Below are 21,009 nucleotides of genomic sequence, written 5' to 3'. Positions count from 1 at the left end.
GAATGGCTCCAATTTTTCTTCTGTACAATAGCCGCTCATTTATTACAATGGGTCACATTGATGTAGCTAGCACAAAAAATGCAAATTCCCATCCAATTTCATGGATCTGAAAGCACTCAAAATAGCCTGAACCCTGCCATGGAGAAGCACATGGAGGTGCAGAGCCGTGATAGGCTTGATAAGATGATCCACGGGGTGCAGAACAGCTTGGGTTGTCAGGCATTGTTGGCTTTTAGTGTGTCTAGCTCATTTACGCCCCACCATACTCCAAAGGAATATTGATCAGGAGAGCTTCACCCTCTGTGTGAGTTGAACTACTCTGATATTTTTCTAATGTGTGTCTGGCTTTAGACAAAGTCTGATCCTGGTTGTTTTTCATAGAAAACAGCATTTTTTTTAATTATTCATTACAAGCCTTTGCACTCCCTACACACTTGTCTGGGGCTTATGCTTTATTTGAGCTGCTTCATTACAATGTTTTGAAGTGGCTTCTATTTCAAAATCAGGAATAGCTCTAACCAGTGCTTCTGTCAAAAAACCTTAAAAAATTAAAAATTTGTCTGACGGATCAGAAATGGGGGAATTCACCTTATCTACCCTGACACCAAAACAAAGAAAAATCATTTTTAAAAAGTCCCTGGGAATATTAGAATTGAAAAATTGCTCTCTTATTGTAAGTTGCTCTCATAACTCACTATAATCCTTGTCTCTAACCTAAATGGCAAACACCCTAGGGTTATTAAATTGTTTGGTTTTAAATTTATAAATTGATTTTATTTATAAAGGGACAGCTTGCAATGTATGGTCATTCATGCACAGTAAGTGAAAACATGGTAGCACCAGATTTAGCGAGTCGCTAATTTCTATCGGTAGTCCCACACATATAACTGATGCAAAACATACATAAAACTCCCATGTAGCAAAGACAAACACCTGACAAGACCACAGCTGACAAGACTAAGTACATGATATACATTGTTGATTATTATAGAAAACAATAAATAACTCCTACTTAGTACAAATTGTATAAAAGTAAAAAAGCTGTCTAAAGTATTCTCTGGATAAAATAGATAGATCGGTTCCAGATGCTGAGGCCTTTAACACTAGATGAATAAAAACATAGATAAATTCTGTTCTATGAGTTATACAGAGTTTAAAATGACCAGGATGGCATAGCAGCAATATAGAAATACAGAAAGGCCATAGGATGACCAAGACACAAAGAAAACATTATGTAGTGGCTAAAATGCAACAATTAGATTTCAAAAAATACTTAAGGTAATTACATGATGTCTGTTATTTTATCAAAAGGACAAAATCTTTAAAAGAAAAAAACTGCTTATGTCTTATAGGACTGATATGTAGGAGAGGAAAAAATCCACTGTCTTAAATGGACGAAAATGTCGCCAGGGTGTCCATAGAGAACATTGCCATTTTTGTGCAGTAGGTGCAAGTTTTCTATGCATCTGTCTTGGATGGATATTTGTACTTTTCATGTTATATGTCGGGAAACAGATTTGTGTACATATATACATAACTCTTACAGTGCTTTGAAATGTGCTTTAACAATTTTATAGACATTTTTACTCATTTTATCCTCGATGATGGATGTACCTTTTGCCTCCAGTTTGCAAAGCACTTTGTTATTTCTGATTTTGACAAGTGCTATTCAAATGAGCTTTATTTCTTGGATTGCAGCAATTTTTGAAATAGAGTTATCCAAGTGTTGGAATAAATCAGGGAACAGACTCCTGAAGCAATAGAAATAACAGGCTCTGAAGAAATTAGAGAAACAGGAAAGCACTGAGACATTTACAGGCCTGTATTCAGTCTGAAGAACCACAGACATTTACTACACACACACTAACAGAGGACTGGCTCCTGCAGCAAATCTGCAATAACATATGGCCTACTGAATATTTTCTCCAACCATACGATTGACAACATAAAACCATTCAGAATCATTGCCACTGCAGCTGCTGGGACACACTGTCTGACTCAGCAGGTATTGTCCCTGCTGGAGTAGCTATAGTTTAATATGTTATCAGATAGCTTTTTAGCCTGTTCACTAAGCCAAGAGAGCACACTGAGGTGTGTGAAAAAATGCAGCAGCATAAAAAGACTCCCTGATTTGAGCCCCGCTTTAGGATGACTCAGTCTCAACTGGATATCGAATGGTCTGTTGATTTTTTTTCTCACTACTGACTGCTTGACATTCAGTTTATGTAATTTAAAAAAATCATGGACCCAGAGGATGAATCTTTCAGACTTTTCTGATCCCCTGTCATTTATTATACCACTACTGGCAGGTTGACATTTGTGTTTTCACAGCCCACATGTTGACATGTCACAGGAAGAAAAAGACAGTTTAAGTTATACAGTGTGCAAAGCCAGAATTCATTCAGCTGCTTAAGATTCAGGGTCCAGTTAATCATAGCATTGCCAGGGTTTAATAGGACTTGAATAGACCAAAACTTCTATTGCAGAAAAATAGATGAATAAAAAATGGCTAGATCAGACGGAAAAAATATAGATTTTAAAGAGGGCTTAGTTATTTTCAAACAAGTACCATAACAATTTGATTTCCAGGATCTTAGTTTTGTCAGCAAATACCTGAAAATGACTTTCCCATCAGGCAGGATGGGGCGATGGGTTTGCAGAGCAAAACAGTGTGGTGTTTCTGACAAAAGCCAGAGTCTTTCAGTCCTTGGTCCTTTTGGTCTTACTGTAATCTTGTGAAGCCTGGATGTTGACTGATGGCAGAGGCGCCTTTGTTACAACGTCTCTTTGGCCATCTTTGGGTGACATGCTAAGGAGAGCAGAGATGGGAATGTCAGCTGTGCTTCAGGCACCTGGCACATTTTCCTGGGACATATCTAGCTCACTGCATACTGGGTGCACAGAGCCTGGTGGGCTGGCCTAGATGCCGGTAGTTTGTGAAGAAGTTTAGCTGAAGAGTGAAGGAAGGTGGTAGGAAGGTGACAGCAGACTTCTTTTCCTCAGAGGTGAGTTTTCTTTTATTTACAGTGATTTTCAAGTAACACATGGTAATTTAACAAAAACAACAAAAATTCAATTTAGATTAATGCTAATGAAGTATTAAATTAAAGTAGGGCAAATGTTAGAAGCAGCACAGCGTCCCTTTCTTCCCTCCTTTAAATCCAGATTCTCATGGCTTTATTTACAGATTGATTACCAGATTAGCTGCAGCTGTGAATGACAACTCACTATAGGATGGAAACCCACATTTCTCTAAACACAAAGAAATCAAACAAAGTCTGAAATCAACCTTAGCTCGTTTACACAGCTAAATGACTTATGAATGGATAAATGATATAATTCTAATAGGTAAAATGCAAGACATAACCCAAAAAGAAAATGTCCTTTAAAAAAGAAAAACCTTAAATTTGGTATGGCCCAGTGACGTCAGTGATGACATCACCAAACCTCTAAAAAGCCAGGAAGTGCGGGGCCAGCTCTCTTTAGCTGCCAGGCCAGATTTTACCCCGAAAAAGGAGTATGGACAAAGAAACATACAATGAGGATGATTAATGAACCTGAGACTAAATAAAAGTGATTTAATCAACTCAAACTATGTGTTTGCTTTTATTTACTTTGTGCTGTGATATGAATCGTAACTTAATGCTAACACAAACCCAGGAGAGTAAGTGCTGAAATGTTACAAAAGCAAAAGTAAATTAAGGCTAAATTAACAAATGAGAAATGTAATGTAATATTTAATTATTTATGTGACGATTTGGTGAACAGGGAAGAGGTCTCACCAACATTGTCATAATGGGCTGGGCACAGGACTGGAGGACAGCCACCAGGTGTGCTGGAGCAGTACAGGACCAAGGTTGACCCAGTGAAATGCTGAACCTGCATATGCTCCCATACCTGACCTGACAAGAGAGTGTGTGTTGCCCCCTTAAAGAGAGAGTGCTCAGGGTACCAACAAGCAAGCAAGGCTAACAAGGTGCTATTAAAGGTTACAGTTGCTCCTCTCTTAGTTAAAAATAGGCCAAAAATTGATGTTGGCTTTAATGTGTACTATATATACATGAATATTTTTGAAGTGTTTTATTTTTTCTCTGTGTTTGGCACATTTAGCACATGCAGCAGACAGGTTGAGTGTTCTTCTGCCTTATTAGAAGAACACTTTATGTAACAGGTGTTCTTGGATTTTAAACAAATGTCATCATCACATGCTTGCAAATTCAATTCAGTCCTGGTGTATGTGAACCAGTATCCTCTTATTCAGTTTTGTCCTGAAGTAGTTTTGTGACTAATTTCCTCTCATGACAGCAGTAGCTCTCCAGGTTTGTGGGTACAGGCTTACAATTTACGCAGCTGTCCAACCAGGTAACTTGGTCTCTGTCTTGCCTAAGTTCTCAGTTCTATCTCTGTCAGCATGTTTATGCTGTCTACATACTAAACAGAAAACTGAAATAATCCCCTTCTCTATCTATATATCTATCTTTCTTTATTTATGCATGCGTGCATGTTTGAATGAATGACAGGGTTGGAAATTAACTTTTTTGCCTTCCTGCCACATCAGGAGTAACTTTAGGACTGTATCACCAATATTAAGTGTAAAGTTGACCTATGCTGTCTAAAAGGCCTTCCCACATACAAATGAGTCTGACATCTGAAAGATTTAACGAATAAATAACCAAATAATTATTTGAGAAACAGTTTATTGTGTTTGCTTGCTTTGCATAACTTTTCTGTCGCCCTGTCTAGGGCTTTAAATCAAGCTCTGTGTTACAACTGAATTTAAGCCCAGTGCTGCAGCGAGTCATACTAAAACAGTTCAAACGTGTTTTGTTTTGAGTCCATGATGAGTCAAAGAAGCACGGTTTGGCGTTAAATGCAGTTGGAGAAGCAGCTGTAAACACTGTAGCTTTGTACACTCACCGGCACCTCTGCTTAAGCTAAGTTCAGTTATTGATAAACATGCTGTTCCTGACAAGTTCTTCACAGTAGTTTATAACCCACACCTATTTTTGGTCGTTTATAGAAACTTGAGACACCTCAACATGAGAGAAATGAAACTTATAACTACAGGTGCAGTCACCAAGAATTAAACACACTGCTGGGAAGATCCACTGAAGAATAGCACAGCTTTTGGCATTTTTTCAGCTTTGCCAATGGCAAAAAAGACAGCGTCTTTCTCACAGAGCACATGCAGAAGGGAAATGCACACTAGCTACACACAAAATGCATGCTTTCTAAGATGAGCAAACAGTGCCCTTTCCCAATTGCTATGTAACGCCAAATGAAACCAAGTATGAACTATTTCTTTCTCCTGCTCTCTCTTTCTTGCTCCACCTACTTCTACTTGTTGTTTAAAAAAAGATCATGGTGAGTTGCAATGTTTGATGAGCAGTGGCAAGTTTTAAATATTTTACAGTGTAAAATTGAACAACTTTAAATGAACTACCTGAATTTCAAAAAAGTATACAGATCGGCTTACCCTGGTAAATATTTGTCTCATTTACTATATTTATATGTAAATTGTTAGTGCTTCCTGCACAATGGAAAGGGTTAAGGTTGCAGTCTAAGCTGCTGTTGATTCTAATGGTAAAAAATTCCTGAATGTTCTTGAGTGTTTAAATTAATTGATTTACACAGAAGGAAGTTTAGCACCATACAGAATGACCTCTCTCAGCTTTAACTGAACAAAGACTGATTTCCAAACATATCCCATAGTTTGTATGATAATTATGTGTTTTATGCAATAATTTAACTGCAGCAGAGGTACATGTGTCGGGTCAATGCGTTTTGCTTTTTTTTTTCTAGTCATTAAGTCACACACAATCATCTTATGTGCCAACACACCTGCCTTTTGCTGCACGTCTCTGCAGGAACAGAAATGATATTTTTCTTATTTCTCTGTCTGTCTCTGTCATTGTGATGTTTGTGATCTAAGTGCAAAACCACTGATGATCCACTTGGCCTGTGGCATAAAATGCGCTAAGCGTGCTTGGTTGTGGGCATGTTTATGTTGGCATGCAGTTAATGCTATTTCTTAAGTGGATATGGTGCAAAAGAGGAACTATAAGCGGGCTCAAATCTCAAGCTAAAATTGGTGCTATTAACCCAACACAAAAAAATGTAGTGAATACCCCAGAGACGTATTAAACATTTTCCTGTGATCTCTTGCATAGACATCAGTATGTCCTCAAATGTTTATTTTAGAGGGAGAAAGGGCTACAACCTGAGCACTGGGAAATGCATTTAAATGCATATCCCTAGTGATTTTGTAAAACAATTAAGACAAAAACAACCAAAAACTTTGATGGGAATTTTAGGCCATATTGCCCAGCTCTAGGCCATCATTTTTTTTAAAGGTGATAGAACGAGATAAAATTCACAAGTTTTAATCAGCTCACAGTATTTTTCTCTTTCTCTTATTCTCACTGGGTTTTTGTAAGCAGTGGCTATTAGCAATCACTGGATGTTGCAACAGTTTCCAGGCTTCATTTAAAATTCTGTTTTAAACCTAACTATTAAAGAAAAATTCAACAAAATTCAGAATATTTCCTATTGCTTTTATTTAAATAAAATCAAGAGCAGTAGCATTACATTAGGATGTGATTTATCCTACATCCACGACAACAGATAATAATTGCTTTAACAAACACTCCTTCTATATGCAGCATAAAAAATGTAAAATGAATACACGTCTCAAATTCATAATGGAGCTTTGGCTCATCCAGAGAGATCTATATATGGCTTGTTGGTCTAGGGGGAGCCTATGTGTGCTGAATCTGTTCATGCACAGTGAAGATTTATGCGATTGTTATCCATGGATCAGCCATAGATTTAGAATTGGCTACTGAAGCATCCACACAATCTGTTTGCAGCAGATATCCAAAGAACAAAATGATCTTCTAATTAATTTGTGAAGTCATACTGGAGCTTTCATTGAACCAGGAGAAAAAAAAGGCTGCTTTCAATGTGAGAATGTAATGCTGTTATGCTGGATGCAATTTTCTATTACTCAAAAGGTCTGCAGAGATCACGTACTGTATTTATTATGCCGAGGCTCATCCTGCTGTGCTTGTACACAGGAGGTGTCAGTTTTGCATTCTCCCTCCCTGTTTTTGAATCCAGTCTTGATTATGTCATTATATGGCAGTCGCACATTTGGCTGCACTGCCTACGATATCTCCAAGAGCCACAGCAGGCAAGAAAAGCGGAGTGTTCAAGGATTGCTGTCTCTATTTGCTTTTTCTCAGCAGGTTGTCAACAAGTAATCGGTCTCCATACAAATGATGTTTCAGTCTTAGTCATTTAATTGTTGCGGGTCTGTGTGCAGTGGATGAAACACAGAAAGTGATAACAATACGCAGTTCCAATTAAATTCACTCATGTGTGACTTATACTTGAGGAATTGCTTTCTGCTCCAGTCAGAAGTGTTTTGGACTTTATAGCATTTTGTCTGCATTTATGCACACATAGCATGGGTGTTTCAGGGAAATATGAGGAAGTTCTGCTTCAGATGGCAGTGACAAACTCCTACTAGCAGCTTTGTTCTGCCCATATGTGAAATTATTGAGCAGGTATAGATGTGACCGGAAATGCATTTTTTCTCCGTAAACAGCAGGGCTTAACCTGTGGGTTCATGTGTACTTCTAGATTTAGGGAAAATGATTGATTTTTTGCTTTATTGCTTTTGTGTTTTGGTAAACAGACCTGGAAAATTTCAAGACCCAGAGAAGAAGTCCAGTGAGGGTTCGAGAGGGTCAAGGAGTGGTCTTACTGTGTGGCCCACCTCAGCACTCGGGAGGTAAGATGGTTTACTTCTAATTTTGAAAGCTCATCAAAAGATTTTTATTTGATCTGCACCTTGAATTAACAGCTGTTTATGCCGTTTGCTGTAACAAACTGAGCAGTCAACTTTTATTCAGCAAGTGGGCATGGGCATGTGGCGTCACTTTCTCTCATTCCTTATCTACTCCATGTTTATGTGGACAAAGTGGAAGTCATGTTTGCACTCTTCTCCTCAGATCTCCTGGCTGTTTGTTTGTGTTGTTGAGGTCAGTGGAGTGAGTCATTTTTACTTTGGGACACTCTGGCCTGTCAGCCTGATTTTCTATGGGGGCGAAGAAAAACTTTGGCATGCCAGCTGAAGAGGCTGTCTGTGGCTGGGGCCCTGCCAGGCTGAGTAATAGAGCTTCTCTCTGAAGGTGCTTTGTTTGCTTCTCATCAGCCCTCTGCATCCATGACACTATCAATGGGAGTTAGCATCCAGTGCTATTAACTCCTACACAGGGGTCTTGAGATGGGCTTTTTGTTCTGGCAGCAAACACGGCTTGATGTAATTATCCACTGTTGGAGAATAAGGACGTAGCACATAGTGCGCACAGCGGGGTGTTGTGGGGATCATGAGGGTTGCATGATGTTTGTTTTGAAGACAGTTTTAAAGAGCAACTTAAAAAAATTAAGAGCATAATTCCTAACATTTATCATTATATATTAAGGGGAAATATGTTGAAATTGATAGTACTGCTGTTTACAACTAACTTTGTATGTACCATAGAATGAGAGTAGATTTGTAAAAAATCTCACTACTGTGTTGTGATTTATTAATGTATTTTGAGGCATTAAAGCTTCACACATTTTCTTTGTTTCCCATTAACTTTTGCTGAATTGCTTTCTTGACAGTTTCATCATATTGGGCTTTAACTTAGCTGAACACTGTTGCGAAAAATGCTGCAACCAAATTTTAAAATAAAAATAAATAAAATGAAATAAAAATAAAAATCAAGAGAAGTAGTCACAGAGGAACGATGTTTGGATGTTCTTTTTTGCAGCCTTTACATGTATGAGCATTGGAGGTACACAAAGTTGAACATAGCTGAATGTACTTAAATTTAAGTGCCTTTTGATGGCGTAAAACACATGGTCTAAGGCATGTAATGCAGATAAATTTGAGATGTGTCAGAGTTCAGTTAGGATGGATTATGCGCCTGTATGTATATAGTTAGGTGTGTTTTGGGCATAACATAAATCAAACCAGAGCATCAGCTCGCATTTCCTTCAAAGGCTATGGACACCCACACAGGTGTTAGTGATTGACACCATTATTGGATCTTTTCTCATGGGTATGTTGGTGTGGACAAGTTTGTTTCACTGACAGTTCCACCGCCCTTTCTGAATTTTATTTAATTGTTAACCCGTTGTAGTTTCTATTAGCCATTAGAATTCATGACATCATAAATTCTCACCTTAACTCCAACTGTTTCAACCTCTTCTGGTTTTATCAGCCAGAGTAATTAAATGATCTGCGTGGGTGTCCTGGGCCTTTAAGAGCAGTGTGCACCGGTATTTACACAGCCGATTTTAGTTTCATTCTTAAGTAGACCTAACTCCAGTTAGCTCTTGAAACTTCCCTCCTTTCGAGGAAAATCTCAAGACACATTGACAGGATTATGTAAATTAGTTTTCTGTGAGCACAACATCCAATAAAGGTTGGTTGTAAAAAAGTTGTTCTCATTTTTTCTGCTGGAATCCTTGGCTGTAATCTCTTGTGCTTGCATAATGGACATTGGAAAACCAGTTTTAATATCTGAAGGATATCTGGTTGGTTGTATTAAATGTGAGTGACAGTTATGTATGAGAGTTATAATAAAGCAACTCCCTTTTGCATGAGAACATGCGAGTGTGTGTGTTCTATGTGCGTTTCTGCTTTTATTGGACAGAATGCACACTGGAACCAGCACACACTCAGGAGAGCTTAAAAACACAGAAAACACAACTTTTTTGTGCCTCTCGGTGACAGCAAAGAAGGAAGCAAACTCCAACAATTTAACCTCTTCGAGCCCATGACTAAAAATGACTTACAAAACTTAAAGAGTTGGCCCTAAATATGTTGTTTAGGGTGATATTTTCCTGGGCATGGCAGGTGCAAAATGTAAAATATTTCAACACACAGTCTTCCTCATTGTGGACAAACAACAGAAGAACCCCTTCTATACAAGAAAGGCACTACTAAGAACATCCTTCTCAATTAAAATGCATTTATCAGTGTCTATAAAAAGTATTTAACCTTTTTTGATTTTATAAATCAATCATGGTCAGTATAATTTGGCTTTTTTGACTAGAAGAAATCACAAAAACACCTGTTTAATACCAAAGTGAAAACAAGTTTTCTACAAAGCAAGGTCAATTAAATAAAGATGTGAAAGGTTAAATACGTAACTGCATTAATATAAACCCCCTTCAAGTCAGTATGCCATAGATACACCTTTGGCTGCAATCACAGCACTGAGTCTGTGTGGATAGGTCTCAATCAAGCTCGCACATCTGTAATTTACTCCATTCTTCTTTGCAAAACGGCAACCAAAAAACACAAAAAGTTAGAAGAGCATGCATTTAGTACAATGAATAAATACAAAATAGGAAATATAAAAATGTATCTTAAAAATTTTAAAATTGTAAATAGTATTTACAGAATTTATGCACGTTGAATACATTACAAGTCCAGTCGCAAATTCTCTCTTGGATTGAGGTCTGGGCTTTGACTCGGCCCATTCAAGACATTCACCTTGTTGTCTTCGAACCATTTCTGTGTAGCATTAACTGTGTGCATTGGGTCATTGTCTTGCTTGAAAAAAAATGCAGAGGAGTATCTCCACAGCATGCTGCTGCCACCACCATGCTTCAAAGTGGGGGATGGTCTTGTCTGATGGTGAAAAAGCACCTTTGTGGTCTTATCAGATGAAAGAACTTTCCTCCACTTGCCCACAAAGTCTCCCACATACCTTTTTGTTAACTCTAGTCAAGATTTAAGAAGAGTTTTCTTCAACAGTGGTTTTCTCTTTGCCACTCTCCCATAAAGCTTTGACTGGTGAAGAACATGGGTAACAGTTGTTGTATACAGAGTCTCTCCCATCTCAGCTGCTGAAGTGTGTGACACTTTCAGAGTAGTCATGGGTGTCTTGGTGGCCTCTCTCACTGGTCTCTTTCTTACACTGTCACTCAGTTTGACCAGATCAGAATGGCCTAGGTCAATGTGCACATGAGCCATATTCCTTCCATTTCTTGATGATGGATTTAACTGAACATTGGGGGATTTTCAGTGCCTTGGAAATCTTTTTTTAAATCTATCCCCTGACTTATATTTTTCAATAACTGTTTCTGTGAGTTGCTTGGAGTGTTCTTTTGTCTTCATGGTGTATTGGTAGCCAGGAATACTGATTAACTAGTGACTGGACTTTCCAGACAGGTGTCTTTACAATCACTTGAGTCACATTCACTGCATTCAGCTGATCCCCATTTCACTAATTGTGAAACTACTAGCAACAATTGGCTGGATCTCTGTTGAATTAGGTCAGTTACTTTAAAGGTGTTGAATATTTAAGCAATAACTTGTTTCCATAATTAACTGAACACCAGATAATATAAGGGTCATTGATTCCTTATTTGAGCTTCATCTGGCTACATCAAAATGGTGTGATTACACAGCTGTAGTATTCAGGCTTCCATTCAACAGGTGAAATGTACAAATGTTGAGTGAAAAATAATCCTATTCACAGAAAAATAAAATTACTGTAATGAGAACTAACTATAGTGACGTGTTCATTTCAAATGCTTATATTGCAGTAACAATAATATAGCCATTCATTGTCTAGCCTTAATTCAAAAGTCACATATTATGACACTGATTTTTAGCTACATTTCGTTTTCCTGAGAATGTGCATTATTTGTTGAAAAAGATCCATTTTTTTGTTTCATATCTACAATATGACATTGAAAAGCAATTGGTAATTGAAACAGATGTGTACTAAAATCTTAGGCATAATACATGCTGTGTTGCACTAACGTGTGAGCTCTACTACAATGAGAAGCCATGTAGTTCAGCTGCTCCAGTGAGAACAATATGCTGTTTTTATCCCATATTTATTTACTAACCTAACAGCAGCCCTACATTTGTAGAGCTTTGTTTTTATATGTTAAAATGTGACATCTCACCTCTTCTTGTAAAGATAAGCTGGAACAATGAGCCATATGTTTACATTTGGCATCCTTGTAGTGAAAAACACATTTTTTGTACACTGTTTCCCTGATGCATGGTGTTGAAGTGCCAACACGCGATCCAGCCAGCTGAAAACAACAACAGCATTGTTAAAGTGTTAAGCTATAGAAGCAGGACCATGACTGTGTCTAAAATGATACTGGCTGAACTATTTTGAATTCTCGACCTTTATTCGCAAGGAGATAGCATTTATAGAATCTGTTTGGTTTCTTTCTTAAAGCTTCAAAAACTGTCTGTTAACTTAGTCCGGCAAACAGGTGGATGCTTAAAGGACAAAGATTTCTTCCAATATATAACTGCATTGTCAGGGAGTGGGTTGATCCAGAGTTATAAAGCATTATAAAGATGAGTGAGAAGCGAGCTGACATTCATTATCTTCTCACCCTGACAGATTAAATGTTCCTTTCACATTAAAGGAAAATGCTATTAGCACTATTTTAGAAGTACATAAATGTAGTTTAATTCTTGGCAGTTTAAGTATTGAAATAAACTTTTATTTTTGAAGTTTGAAAATTACTGAAGCACTGCCCTGTAATCAGGGAGAAATATCCAAAGTGAATAATATCATTCTAAAAATAGACCTCAATATTAATGTTAGGGATCTTCTGCATCTTAACTGGTACGGTACCGATTCCCAGTACCAGTGAACCAATATGGTACACAACGGTACCCGTTTTCGGTTCTTTTTTTTTTTTTTTTTTTTTTTAAGACTTATTTTTGGGCATTTTTGTGCCTTTATTAGATAGAGGAGGACAGTGGATAGAGTCAGAAACAGGGTCAAGAGTGGGGAGAGACATGCGGTAAAGGGCCTCAGGCCACATTCGAACCGGGGCTGCCTGCGTACATGGGGAGCACCTTTAACCACTAGGCCACCTGCTCCCCATTTTCATTACTTTTGAGTGTGAATAATACGCATTAATAAATGTTATATAACCTCAAAACTTCTGAATTTTCAATATCAAACACTATCAAATATCAGTGTTTAAAAAGTGTTTTTAAAAAATTACTCTAACATGGAAAACCTAAACTACTTTAACTACCCAGTATTTTTTCTTTATTTTGCACAAATTAAAACCCAGCCCACTACCTCCTATTCCTCTCATTTCATCTCTTGGAGAAATGTGTGTTGGGGTCCATGGAGGGAGAATAAGCTTAAAACAAATGAACAATAGAGTGTGGAGTCAAAATAACTAAATAAATAAGAGGTATAAAATTTTACCAATTAAAGTATTACAATTGAAAATAAACAAACTACTTCCTCTACCATGAACTACATGTAATGCACATCTTCTTTCCTCATGCAGTTCTTTTTTCAAAAAACTAAGATGCCATCTTTCCCTGGTAAGAGCAGAGTCTGCTCCTCACTCATCAATCAATCATGTGACCATCCACGCAGAAGCATAATCGTCATGCGCAGGGTCCGTTACGTTATATTTGTATTACTGCAAAAATTTAACAGAAAGTGGCAAATTAATTCATTCTGCAATGAAATAAGCGGCAAGGACGAGCCTGTGGCTCTGTCACTCCTTCAAACTCTCTCTGAATCCATCCGGCGCCAGCTGTGCCAAGTTAGAGAGATGGAGAGCAAGTTTTAGAACGCGGTCACACTAGGCAATCCACACCGTGCCTTAATTCAGTGTCTGTTAGGTGACTGAGCGAAAAAACGTATCCCTTTATCTAGTATATTTCCATGGTTGATATCCACATGATAAACGGACAAATCACAGTGTTTAAAGTAAGGATTCACCACAAGAGAGTGAGAGGGAGGGAGGTGAACGAGCAGGAAACAGCCTGAGCCAATCAGCCATGCTTGTTTTGTTGATTCAGTTCAATAATACCCAACTGCAGCCGCGGCCACCGTACAAACCACGCCCCCTACAAAACACGCTACCTACAAAATACGCCCACTTCTGTGGGTACGGTACAAACCACGCCCCCTACAAAAGACGCTCCCTACAAAACACGCCCACTTGTGCTATTAGCTTGGTTTTAGCATTTTAGTTTCCACTGGTTAGGTTTAGGGGTAGGTCATTCTGGTAGGCGTATTTTGTATGGGGCGTGGTTTGTAGTGACTGCAGCTGCAGCTAGACCCTTCTCATTCAGTTAGCTGCTACCATCATCATTACTCACGTGCGTGCAATGCTGCGTTCGTGTCAGGCATGGAAAATTGACTACTCTTCCACTCTCTTGCAGTCACAAGGATGCGTTTAGGTACCGAAACATGGTACCATTTGATTTTACGTGAATCAGTACTCGGTAGTACCGACGTAATTCGGTGCCTATAAAAGTACCGAATTCGGTACCATCCCTAATTAATATTGTTATCTATAGTTAATCATTTAAACATTTGCATATCAACTAAATTTTAAGATGTGAATCTTAGCACTGACCCTCACAACCAGAAAGTAATCACAAACAACTGCTCTTTAAATTATAATAGGATTTATTTAACAAAGCATTTTCAATAGTAATTAACAACAATAAAAAATAAGTAAACAAAACTTGTCAAACTAAACTACTAAAACTCCAGCAAAACAAAACCTACACAGCACACACAGTGGTGTGTTTGTGTCTTCTGTCAGAGTTCATGGTCGGTGTATTTTAGAGCAAACAGATTATTCATTCAGAACGGGATATTCAAGATCAAGAAACAAGCTTTTTTCCAATTACAATTAAAATTACATAAAAAAAGATAAATTATAAATGAAAAACTAGAGACAGTACAAAAACAAAAACTGGTGGTTGTTCATTTAGCATTTTTGATCCTTCATTGAATACCCAACTGTCTGAGCAGACCTGGTGCATTTTTTCTGTGTTTTGCTCTCCTTTTTTTAAAGTGGTAAACAACTTGTTTTTTTTATTTTGGATAACTCTTAGTAAAATAACAAGACTAGATAAAAATCTAGTATATGGCTGACTGCAACTATCTGGGATGTCTGTTGAAATGCCAGACAGAATTGTGCGTTCTGACAGAGTGATTTTTTTACTGGGGTGTATAATTGTGCGGTCCCTAATGTCTGTAGGTTGAGAATTGAAGGATCCCAAAAGTTTAAAAAAATAAAGCCCTGTCAGCAGGAAACAGCTACCCTGACACGCCAGATCGACTCATATCCATTGTATGAATATATTTGACATACATCTAGGAAAGCTAATAAGATAAATAACGGTGCTTTGAGAAAATATTTCCCAAATAAATCAAAGTCTAAATGGAGCATGGGGACAATAAATAAACCATAAAACTGAAAGAATGGCTACATTTTACATCATTTTTAGTATAAAAGCTATGTTACACAACCTGGTACCACCCTTATTTGTATGGAATTTACTTTTACTGGTGACTTTAATTTATGTAGCTCCATTTTATCCTCTCTCCCTCTTCCTCTCTCTCTGTGTGGAGACTGAAAGGTACATGGAGCCCTGAGCAACGTCCACAGTGCTGATGTTGTTAGTAGGATGGAGAGGAGGAAATATCCTCTCTTAACTCTGTGCTTTTTTGTGCGGGGAGGGGACACATCACTACAGGCAGGCCCTGGATATACAGGACAAGCTGACCGTAATGATCAGAAACCCATACCGAAATGGACCGGAAGTAGAGCGAAAACATCTTTTCTGTCACGGAAAGCCTTCGGTGTTTCTCTCTGTGCTTGTTTTTATAAAGAAATGTCCAGTTTTGACAAAAGTGCTGCTGTGGTCAATTCTGAGCTGATCGCTCCACTAGCAGCCACTGTATACAAGCGTTCACACAACAAGTAACCCTTCCCCCTTTCACATACTCATGCCGAAGCAGGTCAGCATAAGAGGGAAAACATCTTTCCCAACCCGGAAAGCTTATAGCAGAGTTTCCACTAGATTTTTTTGTCCCCGGTCAAAATGACTGGCAGTCCTCAAGAATTCCAGCCATTCAGAACAACTACTGCACATTTGCTTTAACATTATTTTGCTGCATTAACAGCAACAAAACACATAAATCTGATATTTTGTGATACATTGATACATACAAGTCTGCGCTAAATGGGACTGAGGGCACATTTTTATTTCCAAACCTGATCCAAAACCGAGACAGTAGAAACCAAGCCAACAGTAAACCTGAGTAATTATTACCCTGTTATTAAAAACTGGTAGACACGTACACATGATTAGACCCTAGAAACGACTGCACAAAGACTTTCTCTTATTTTTCCTTGTGTACGTGGTTTAAAGCAGTGGTTTTCAAACGGTGTGCCGTGGCACACTGGTGTGCCTTGAGACAAGTCTAGGTGTGCCTTGAAAATTCTTATGACTTTACATAAGTACTACAACTATGCAACAACTAAAGAGACTATAACCAATGTCCTTACTGCGTGCAAGCGTTGCACATTGCATTGCATCATATAGCATTGCATGCTCACTGTCTATCTGTTAAATATGCAAATGTAAATTTACATGTAAAAATACGACATCTCATGCTTTTGCTTAGAAAATCTGAGGTATGCTGCCTCTAACAGCTGTGAGCCACATAGTTTTGTCTCCATGTTAGCACAAGTCAGACCATAAAAAATCATAAATGGATATAGAGAATATCCATGCAACACACTCCTTTTTTGTAAAACAAGCTAACAAGTTTCGGGAGTGAGAAAAGTGGAAAAAAATTAAAAATATCCTCTGGTGGGACACTCCTGGTGTCTTGTCATCCTTTGTGCAACCTCTTCCCTTGTTACTTGTTACTTGTTACTTGATATTAAGCCTTCGGTTAACCAGGAAAACCTCACTTAGATTAAAATTAGAATTGTTTTTGTTTTGTGTTTTTTTGTACAGAAAAAATATAATTAAATATCAGTATCGGCGAAAATAAGTTTTAAAATATCGGCATATCAAATAGAAATATCGTATTTCTCCACTATGTCTATGAGGTATGTCAGCATTTTTATTAGGGATGCACGATATCGGCATATCAAATATCAGCAGAAATCCAATATCGTGCATCCCTAATAAAAATGCTGACATACCTCATAGACATAGTGGAGAAATACGATAGATTTTGAATGTTTATCAGTCCTGCAATATCATTTCAGTCTCATTTTAGTCATTTTTACAAAGCTTTACTTCATATTCATCCGTTTTTAATTGCCAAAGACCTATTTTAGCCAGTCTTAAGGCTTTTGCACACTGAGTCTATTTCATTCACCAATATTTTATTTGCATGTTAAAAAAGAAAATTGATATTATCTCATGTTGTTTTAGTCACGCTTGCACACTGATGCTGAAACTTTCATGCGTCATTCGTTTTTTGGGAGCAGGTTTGATTTCATGCACATTTTCATGTCAGTCCAAGTCAAGATGGCTATTAATGCCTCAAAGCTGCGCCTGCTGCATCCTTCTCTCATACTTTCTTACCTTCCTCCCTTTCTCTCAATCACATTGAAAGTTCTCTTTAAACACTGTGGTTCAGATATCACCCATGGAAATTTAACAGATAAGGGTACATTTGTTCTCACAGGGGGCAATCTTTTTTTCAGATTAGGGATCAGAAAAAAATGCATAAAAAAAATTCAGTGTGCAAAGACCTTAAGTCTTGTCTTTGTTGTGGAAAATAGTTGACGAATATTTTAAGACATAGTTGTAGTCAATAAAGTTAATACTAAGACAGAAAGAAACAAAACAGCACAAAGAATATCTGGTAGCCAAACAGATTCATGGCAGTTGCTGGTCTTTCTGAAAGTGAAGACAGTCTACTTGTGTTTACTTGTAAGCAAATCAAATAAAAATAAGACACAAAGGTATGTGAACCAACTGTCCATCAATAAAACAGGCATCTCACAACAGATGTACACAGGGCGTGGTGGTCCACCAATAGTAAATCAAAATGATCACAGTTGTAACAAATTAGTTTCTTTCTTCAAGACAGAGTTGAGTCTGGAAAATTATTGTTGTCTGCACACCAAAACTCTTCTACAATAATGTAAAAAAAGGGAAGAAAAAATGCCCTCTGATGCAACCAGGATCTCACATAAAAATCAATGAGGAATGGGGAGCTGTGTCTTTTAATAGTCTGGATCTCCCTGCTGGTATCCCCCAGATCTCTTCATCTGAAGGGGTTAAATTTTTATTTTTCGCGACCACATGACATGCTGGAAAACTGAGGTTTTGTAGGTTTTATGAGTCTCTTGTTATTTCCTTGGAGTACCACAGCTCAGGCATCTACAAGGTCATAGTCTGAGAGTCTTTGCCCTACAAAAGGATTGGTCCCAACAACTATAAAATGTTCTATATGTTGCCATGGCAGCATGTATGATCTGTTTGGTAGCTGAAGTCAGGCAAAGTGGAGGTCAAGGTGTGCAAAGTCTTAATTTCAATCTCCAGTGTATTTTCAGAGTAGTACCTCAGCAAGAGCAAGTTCACAGTCATTAGTTTACATTGTATTCCTATTGTGAGAAAACACATTTTGTGTAATTGGCAAACTGAGGGCAGATAATTTCCCCAGTGTGCATCAGGTACAGGCTGCTTAATGTATTTTTGTATCAGGGCTTATTTATTTTCCAGATTATCATGTTTTACCATGTGTTGTCTGGACAATTTGACAAATTCGATCTATAGTAAACAAATACAGTCATACGTGCTAGATTTGCTTCATGACTGATAGTGAACGTGTTTTGGGGGGTTTGGGGAGATTTGTATTACAAAGAAGAACAAGGCCAAGGAAGGTTTTGACTTAAGGCCATCACTTATACTAACATTTTCAAACCCTGAGAATTATTCAGGAGTCCCGCTGCTCAGTTCTTTAAAGGGCTAAACATGTTGAATGACCTTCACCTTAGGTCAAATGACTCATAATGTGAACTTCACACCAGCATTTGAAAGCATACAAACACAGCGAACGATGAATTCAATTTTATGTAGAGTCTCAGCAGGAGGGAGACCACCCCTAGGAGAAACTGTTTGTGTCGTTTTAAAGCTTTTAAAACTCACCTCCTCTAGTAATTTAATTTTTTATCTCCTCTTTGTGAAAATCTTTTTCCTTCTTTTGGTGATAAAACATGGTGTTTTACATTTAAACTAACAGATGGCACACACAGCAGGGTAATGTATTCTTCATGCTCTTTTGTTGCTGTGCTCTGGTGCAATAAGAGGATTCCTGGAGACTATTTTGTTTGAATTAGAATTAAAAATGTAACATCTCTCTTTCTACACTTATCCCATAACATTCAGGAGAATCCCCTGGCTTCTGATACTGCACTTTGCTCAAGAGCTCCAGCTGCAATCTTGCATATTTGACAAAGTCACTCTGCACAGATGTTTACCAAGACGTCACTGGAGAATGCGATATCTGGGTCTTGATGTTTTTTTCTTCAGGGACTTATTTAATAATTCCGTTTAATAATTCATGTTCATCTTGTCTGTCATTTGTTTAAAGAACTTACTTCCTTTATTTAGACTCTCTACTCCCCTTGGACTTCTCTCGAACACGACGCTGATCACTTGGGACTAGAGCCCTGGAGGCCTTGTTGTCAGTAACCAACACGTTTATATTGCACCTGGCCCATATCTGTCACTTTCAGTCTGATAGGAAGCCCTTACCTTACTCTTTAAAAGGAATGATAACTTCATCCTCGCTAACATAAAATCTGTAGCCCTGCTTAGTGTTTGCCATCATCATTTTAGAGTCTAAGATACAGAGCACACAAAGCACAAGACTGCTGTTTAGCTGCATAAACTTACATTAAGATAAGAGTAAATTTAACAATGACATATTACACAAAGATAATAAGTTTGATGACTGCAGATTTATGTTTATGGAGTCTGGGTAGCATTGCTTTTGCTCATGTTTGGAGAGTTTGCTTTGGTTCTCTTCTGACTTGTCTGAATAAGAATGTGGATCAATTCATTTAAGGACATTTGATCTCATACATGAAGGCTTTATTTTTGTTTCTTTAACACGTAGATGAATATGAAGGAAACCCTATTTGGGACTCATTAAACATCTACCAACAGCCAAGTTTGTTGTCAGCTGACACACTGCATTTGATCTGAAAATTGATGTGCATGCTGGGTAATTTGCAAAGGTAAACTCCTCAATTAATCCCGTAAAAATGCCGCTGGTTTAACTGCCATGTTCAAACTGTACACTCTAAAGCCACTGATGTTTGAAAGGCAGTAAGCTCAGACATTTCACTCTACCTATAGTGAACCACGACTCAGTCCCCACCTTGCTGTGGCTATAATCCACCTCCTGCTGAGTCTGAGGGTTGATGGTGTCATAAACCGTGGTAGTAGGGGAAGAGCCTATGGATTATGAAATATAAAGACTTATTCCAGACCTTTGAAATTCCTGTCATGGTATAACCAATTCACCTCCTATTTCCAGCAGTACGTTGACCCAAACCAACAAACAGCTCCAGTAAACCACAAAAAATCAGCCGGGCAGAACTAGACTTTTCCAGAAATGTCTCAATCACTAACCTGAAGGAGACAAATTGCCATCTTACTTTTTTCAACTTCTTCTGTCAGTATGATAAAGGCTTAAGGATTTTCATACCTAGAAAAATATGTGAGTATGTTTACACAAAGACCTATCAGTTTTAACAACGCTATTACTTTTAACGGAAAACGTCATCAATGACATCAGCCAGAGGATAAAATCAGCTTGCTGCACTTGTCAGAAAATATCGATTCTACTCTTAAGAAACTGTGAATTTTACTACCGTGTTTTAAAGATTGAACCTCAGACAATACAAAACAGGCAGGCTGATATCACCCATAGAAAAAATTGCCAAAACAACAACATAACATTAGACAAAATAGGCCTGCTTGTTTTATTTGCATAACAAACTCTACATATGCTTTCATAGTAATCGTCCTCAGACCTGCACCATGAACCTTAAATCTTGCTCAGTTACTAAGGTGCTGTTGTCTGGAGTTATTTTGTATGACTCAGCAGAAAGCTTTTCAAAGTGAACACACAGTCTGGCACAGTAATATGGCTTAAC

The 21,009-nt window shown here is 37.9% G+C and overlaps 1 protein-coding gene across 3 annotated transcripts in view; it reads left to right on the top strand.

Moving 5' to 3' along the window:
- The window catches only part of cntn3a.1 (contactin 3a, tandem duplicate 1), a 156,994-nt gene that overhangs the window by 59,621 nt on the left and 76,364 nt on the right, over nt 1–21,009 (top strand). For all 3 annotated transcript variants that reach the window (XM_041799351.1, XM_041799349.1, XM_041799350.1), the window contains exon 5: nt 7,700–7,795. In XM_041799351.1, the coding sequence (XP_041655285.1) occupies nt 7,700–7,795 (96 nt within the window). The remainder of the gene's footprint in view (nt 1–7,699; nt 7,796–21,009) is intronic.

This window comes from Cheilinus undulatus, linkage group 11 (genome assembly GCF_018320785.1).
Source record: "Cheilinus undulatus linkage group 11, ASM1832078v1, whole genome shotgun sequence".
NCBI classification, from domain to species: domain Eukaryota; kingdom Metazoa; phylum Chordata; class Actinopteri; order Labriformes; family Labridae; genus Cheilinus; species Cheilinus undulatus.
Note: the sequence above shows the minus strand (reverse complement) of the source record. Positions and strands in the feature narration are given on the sequence as shown.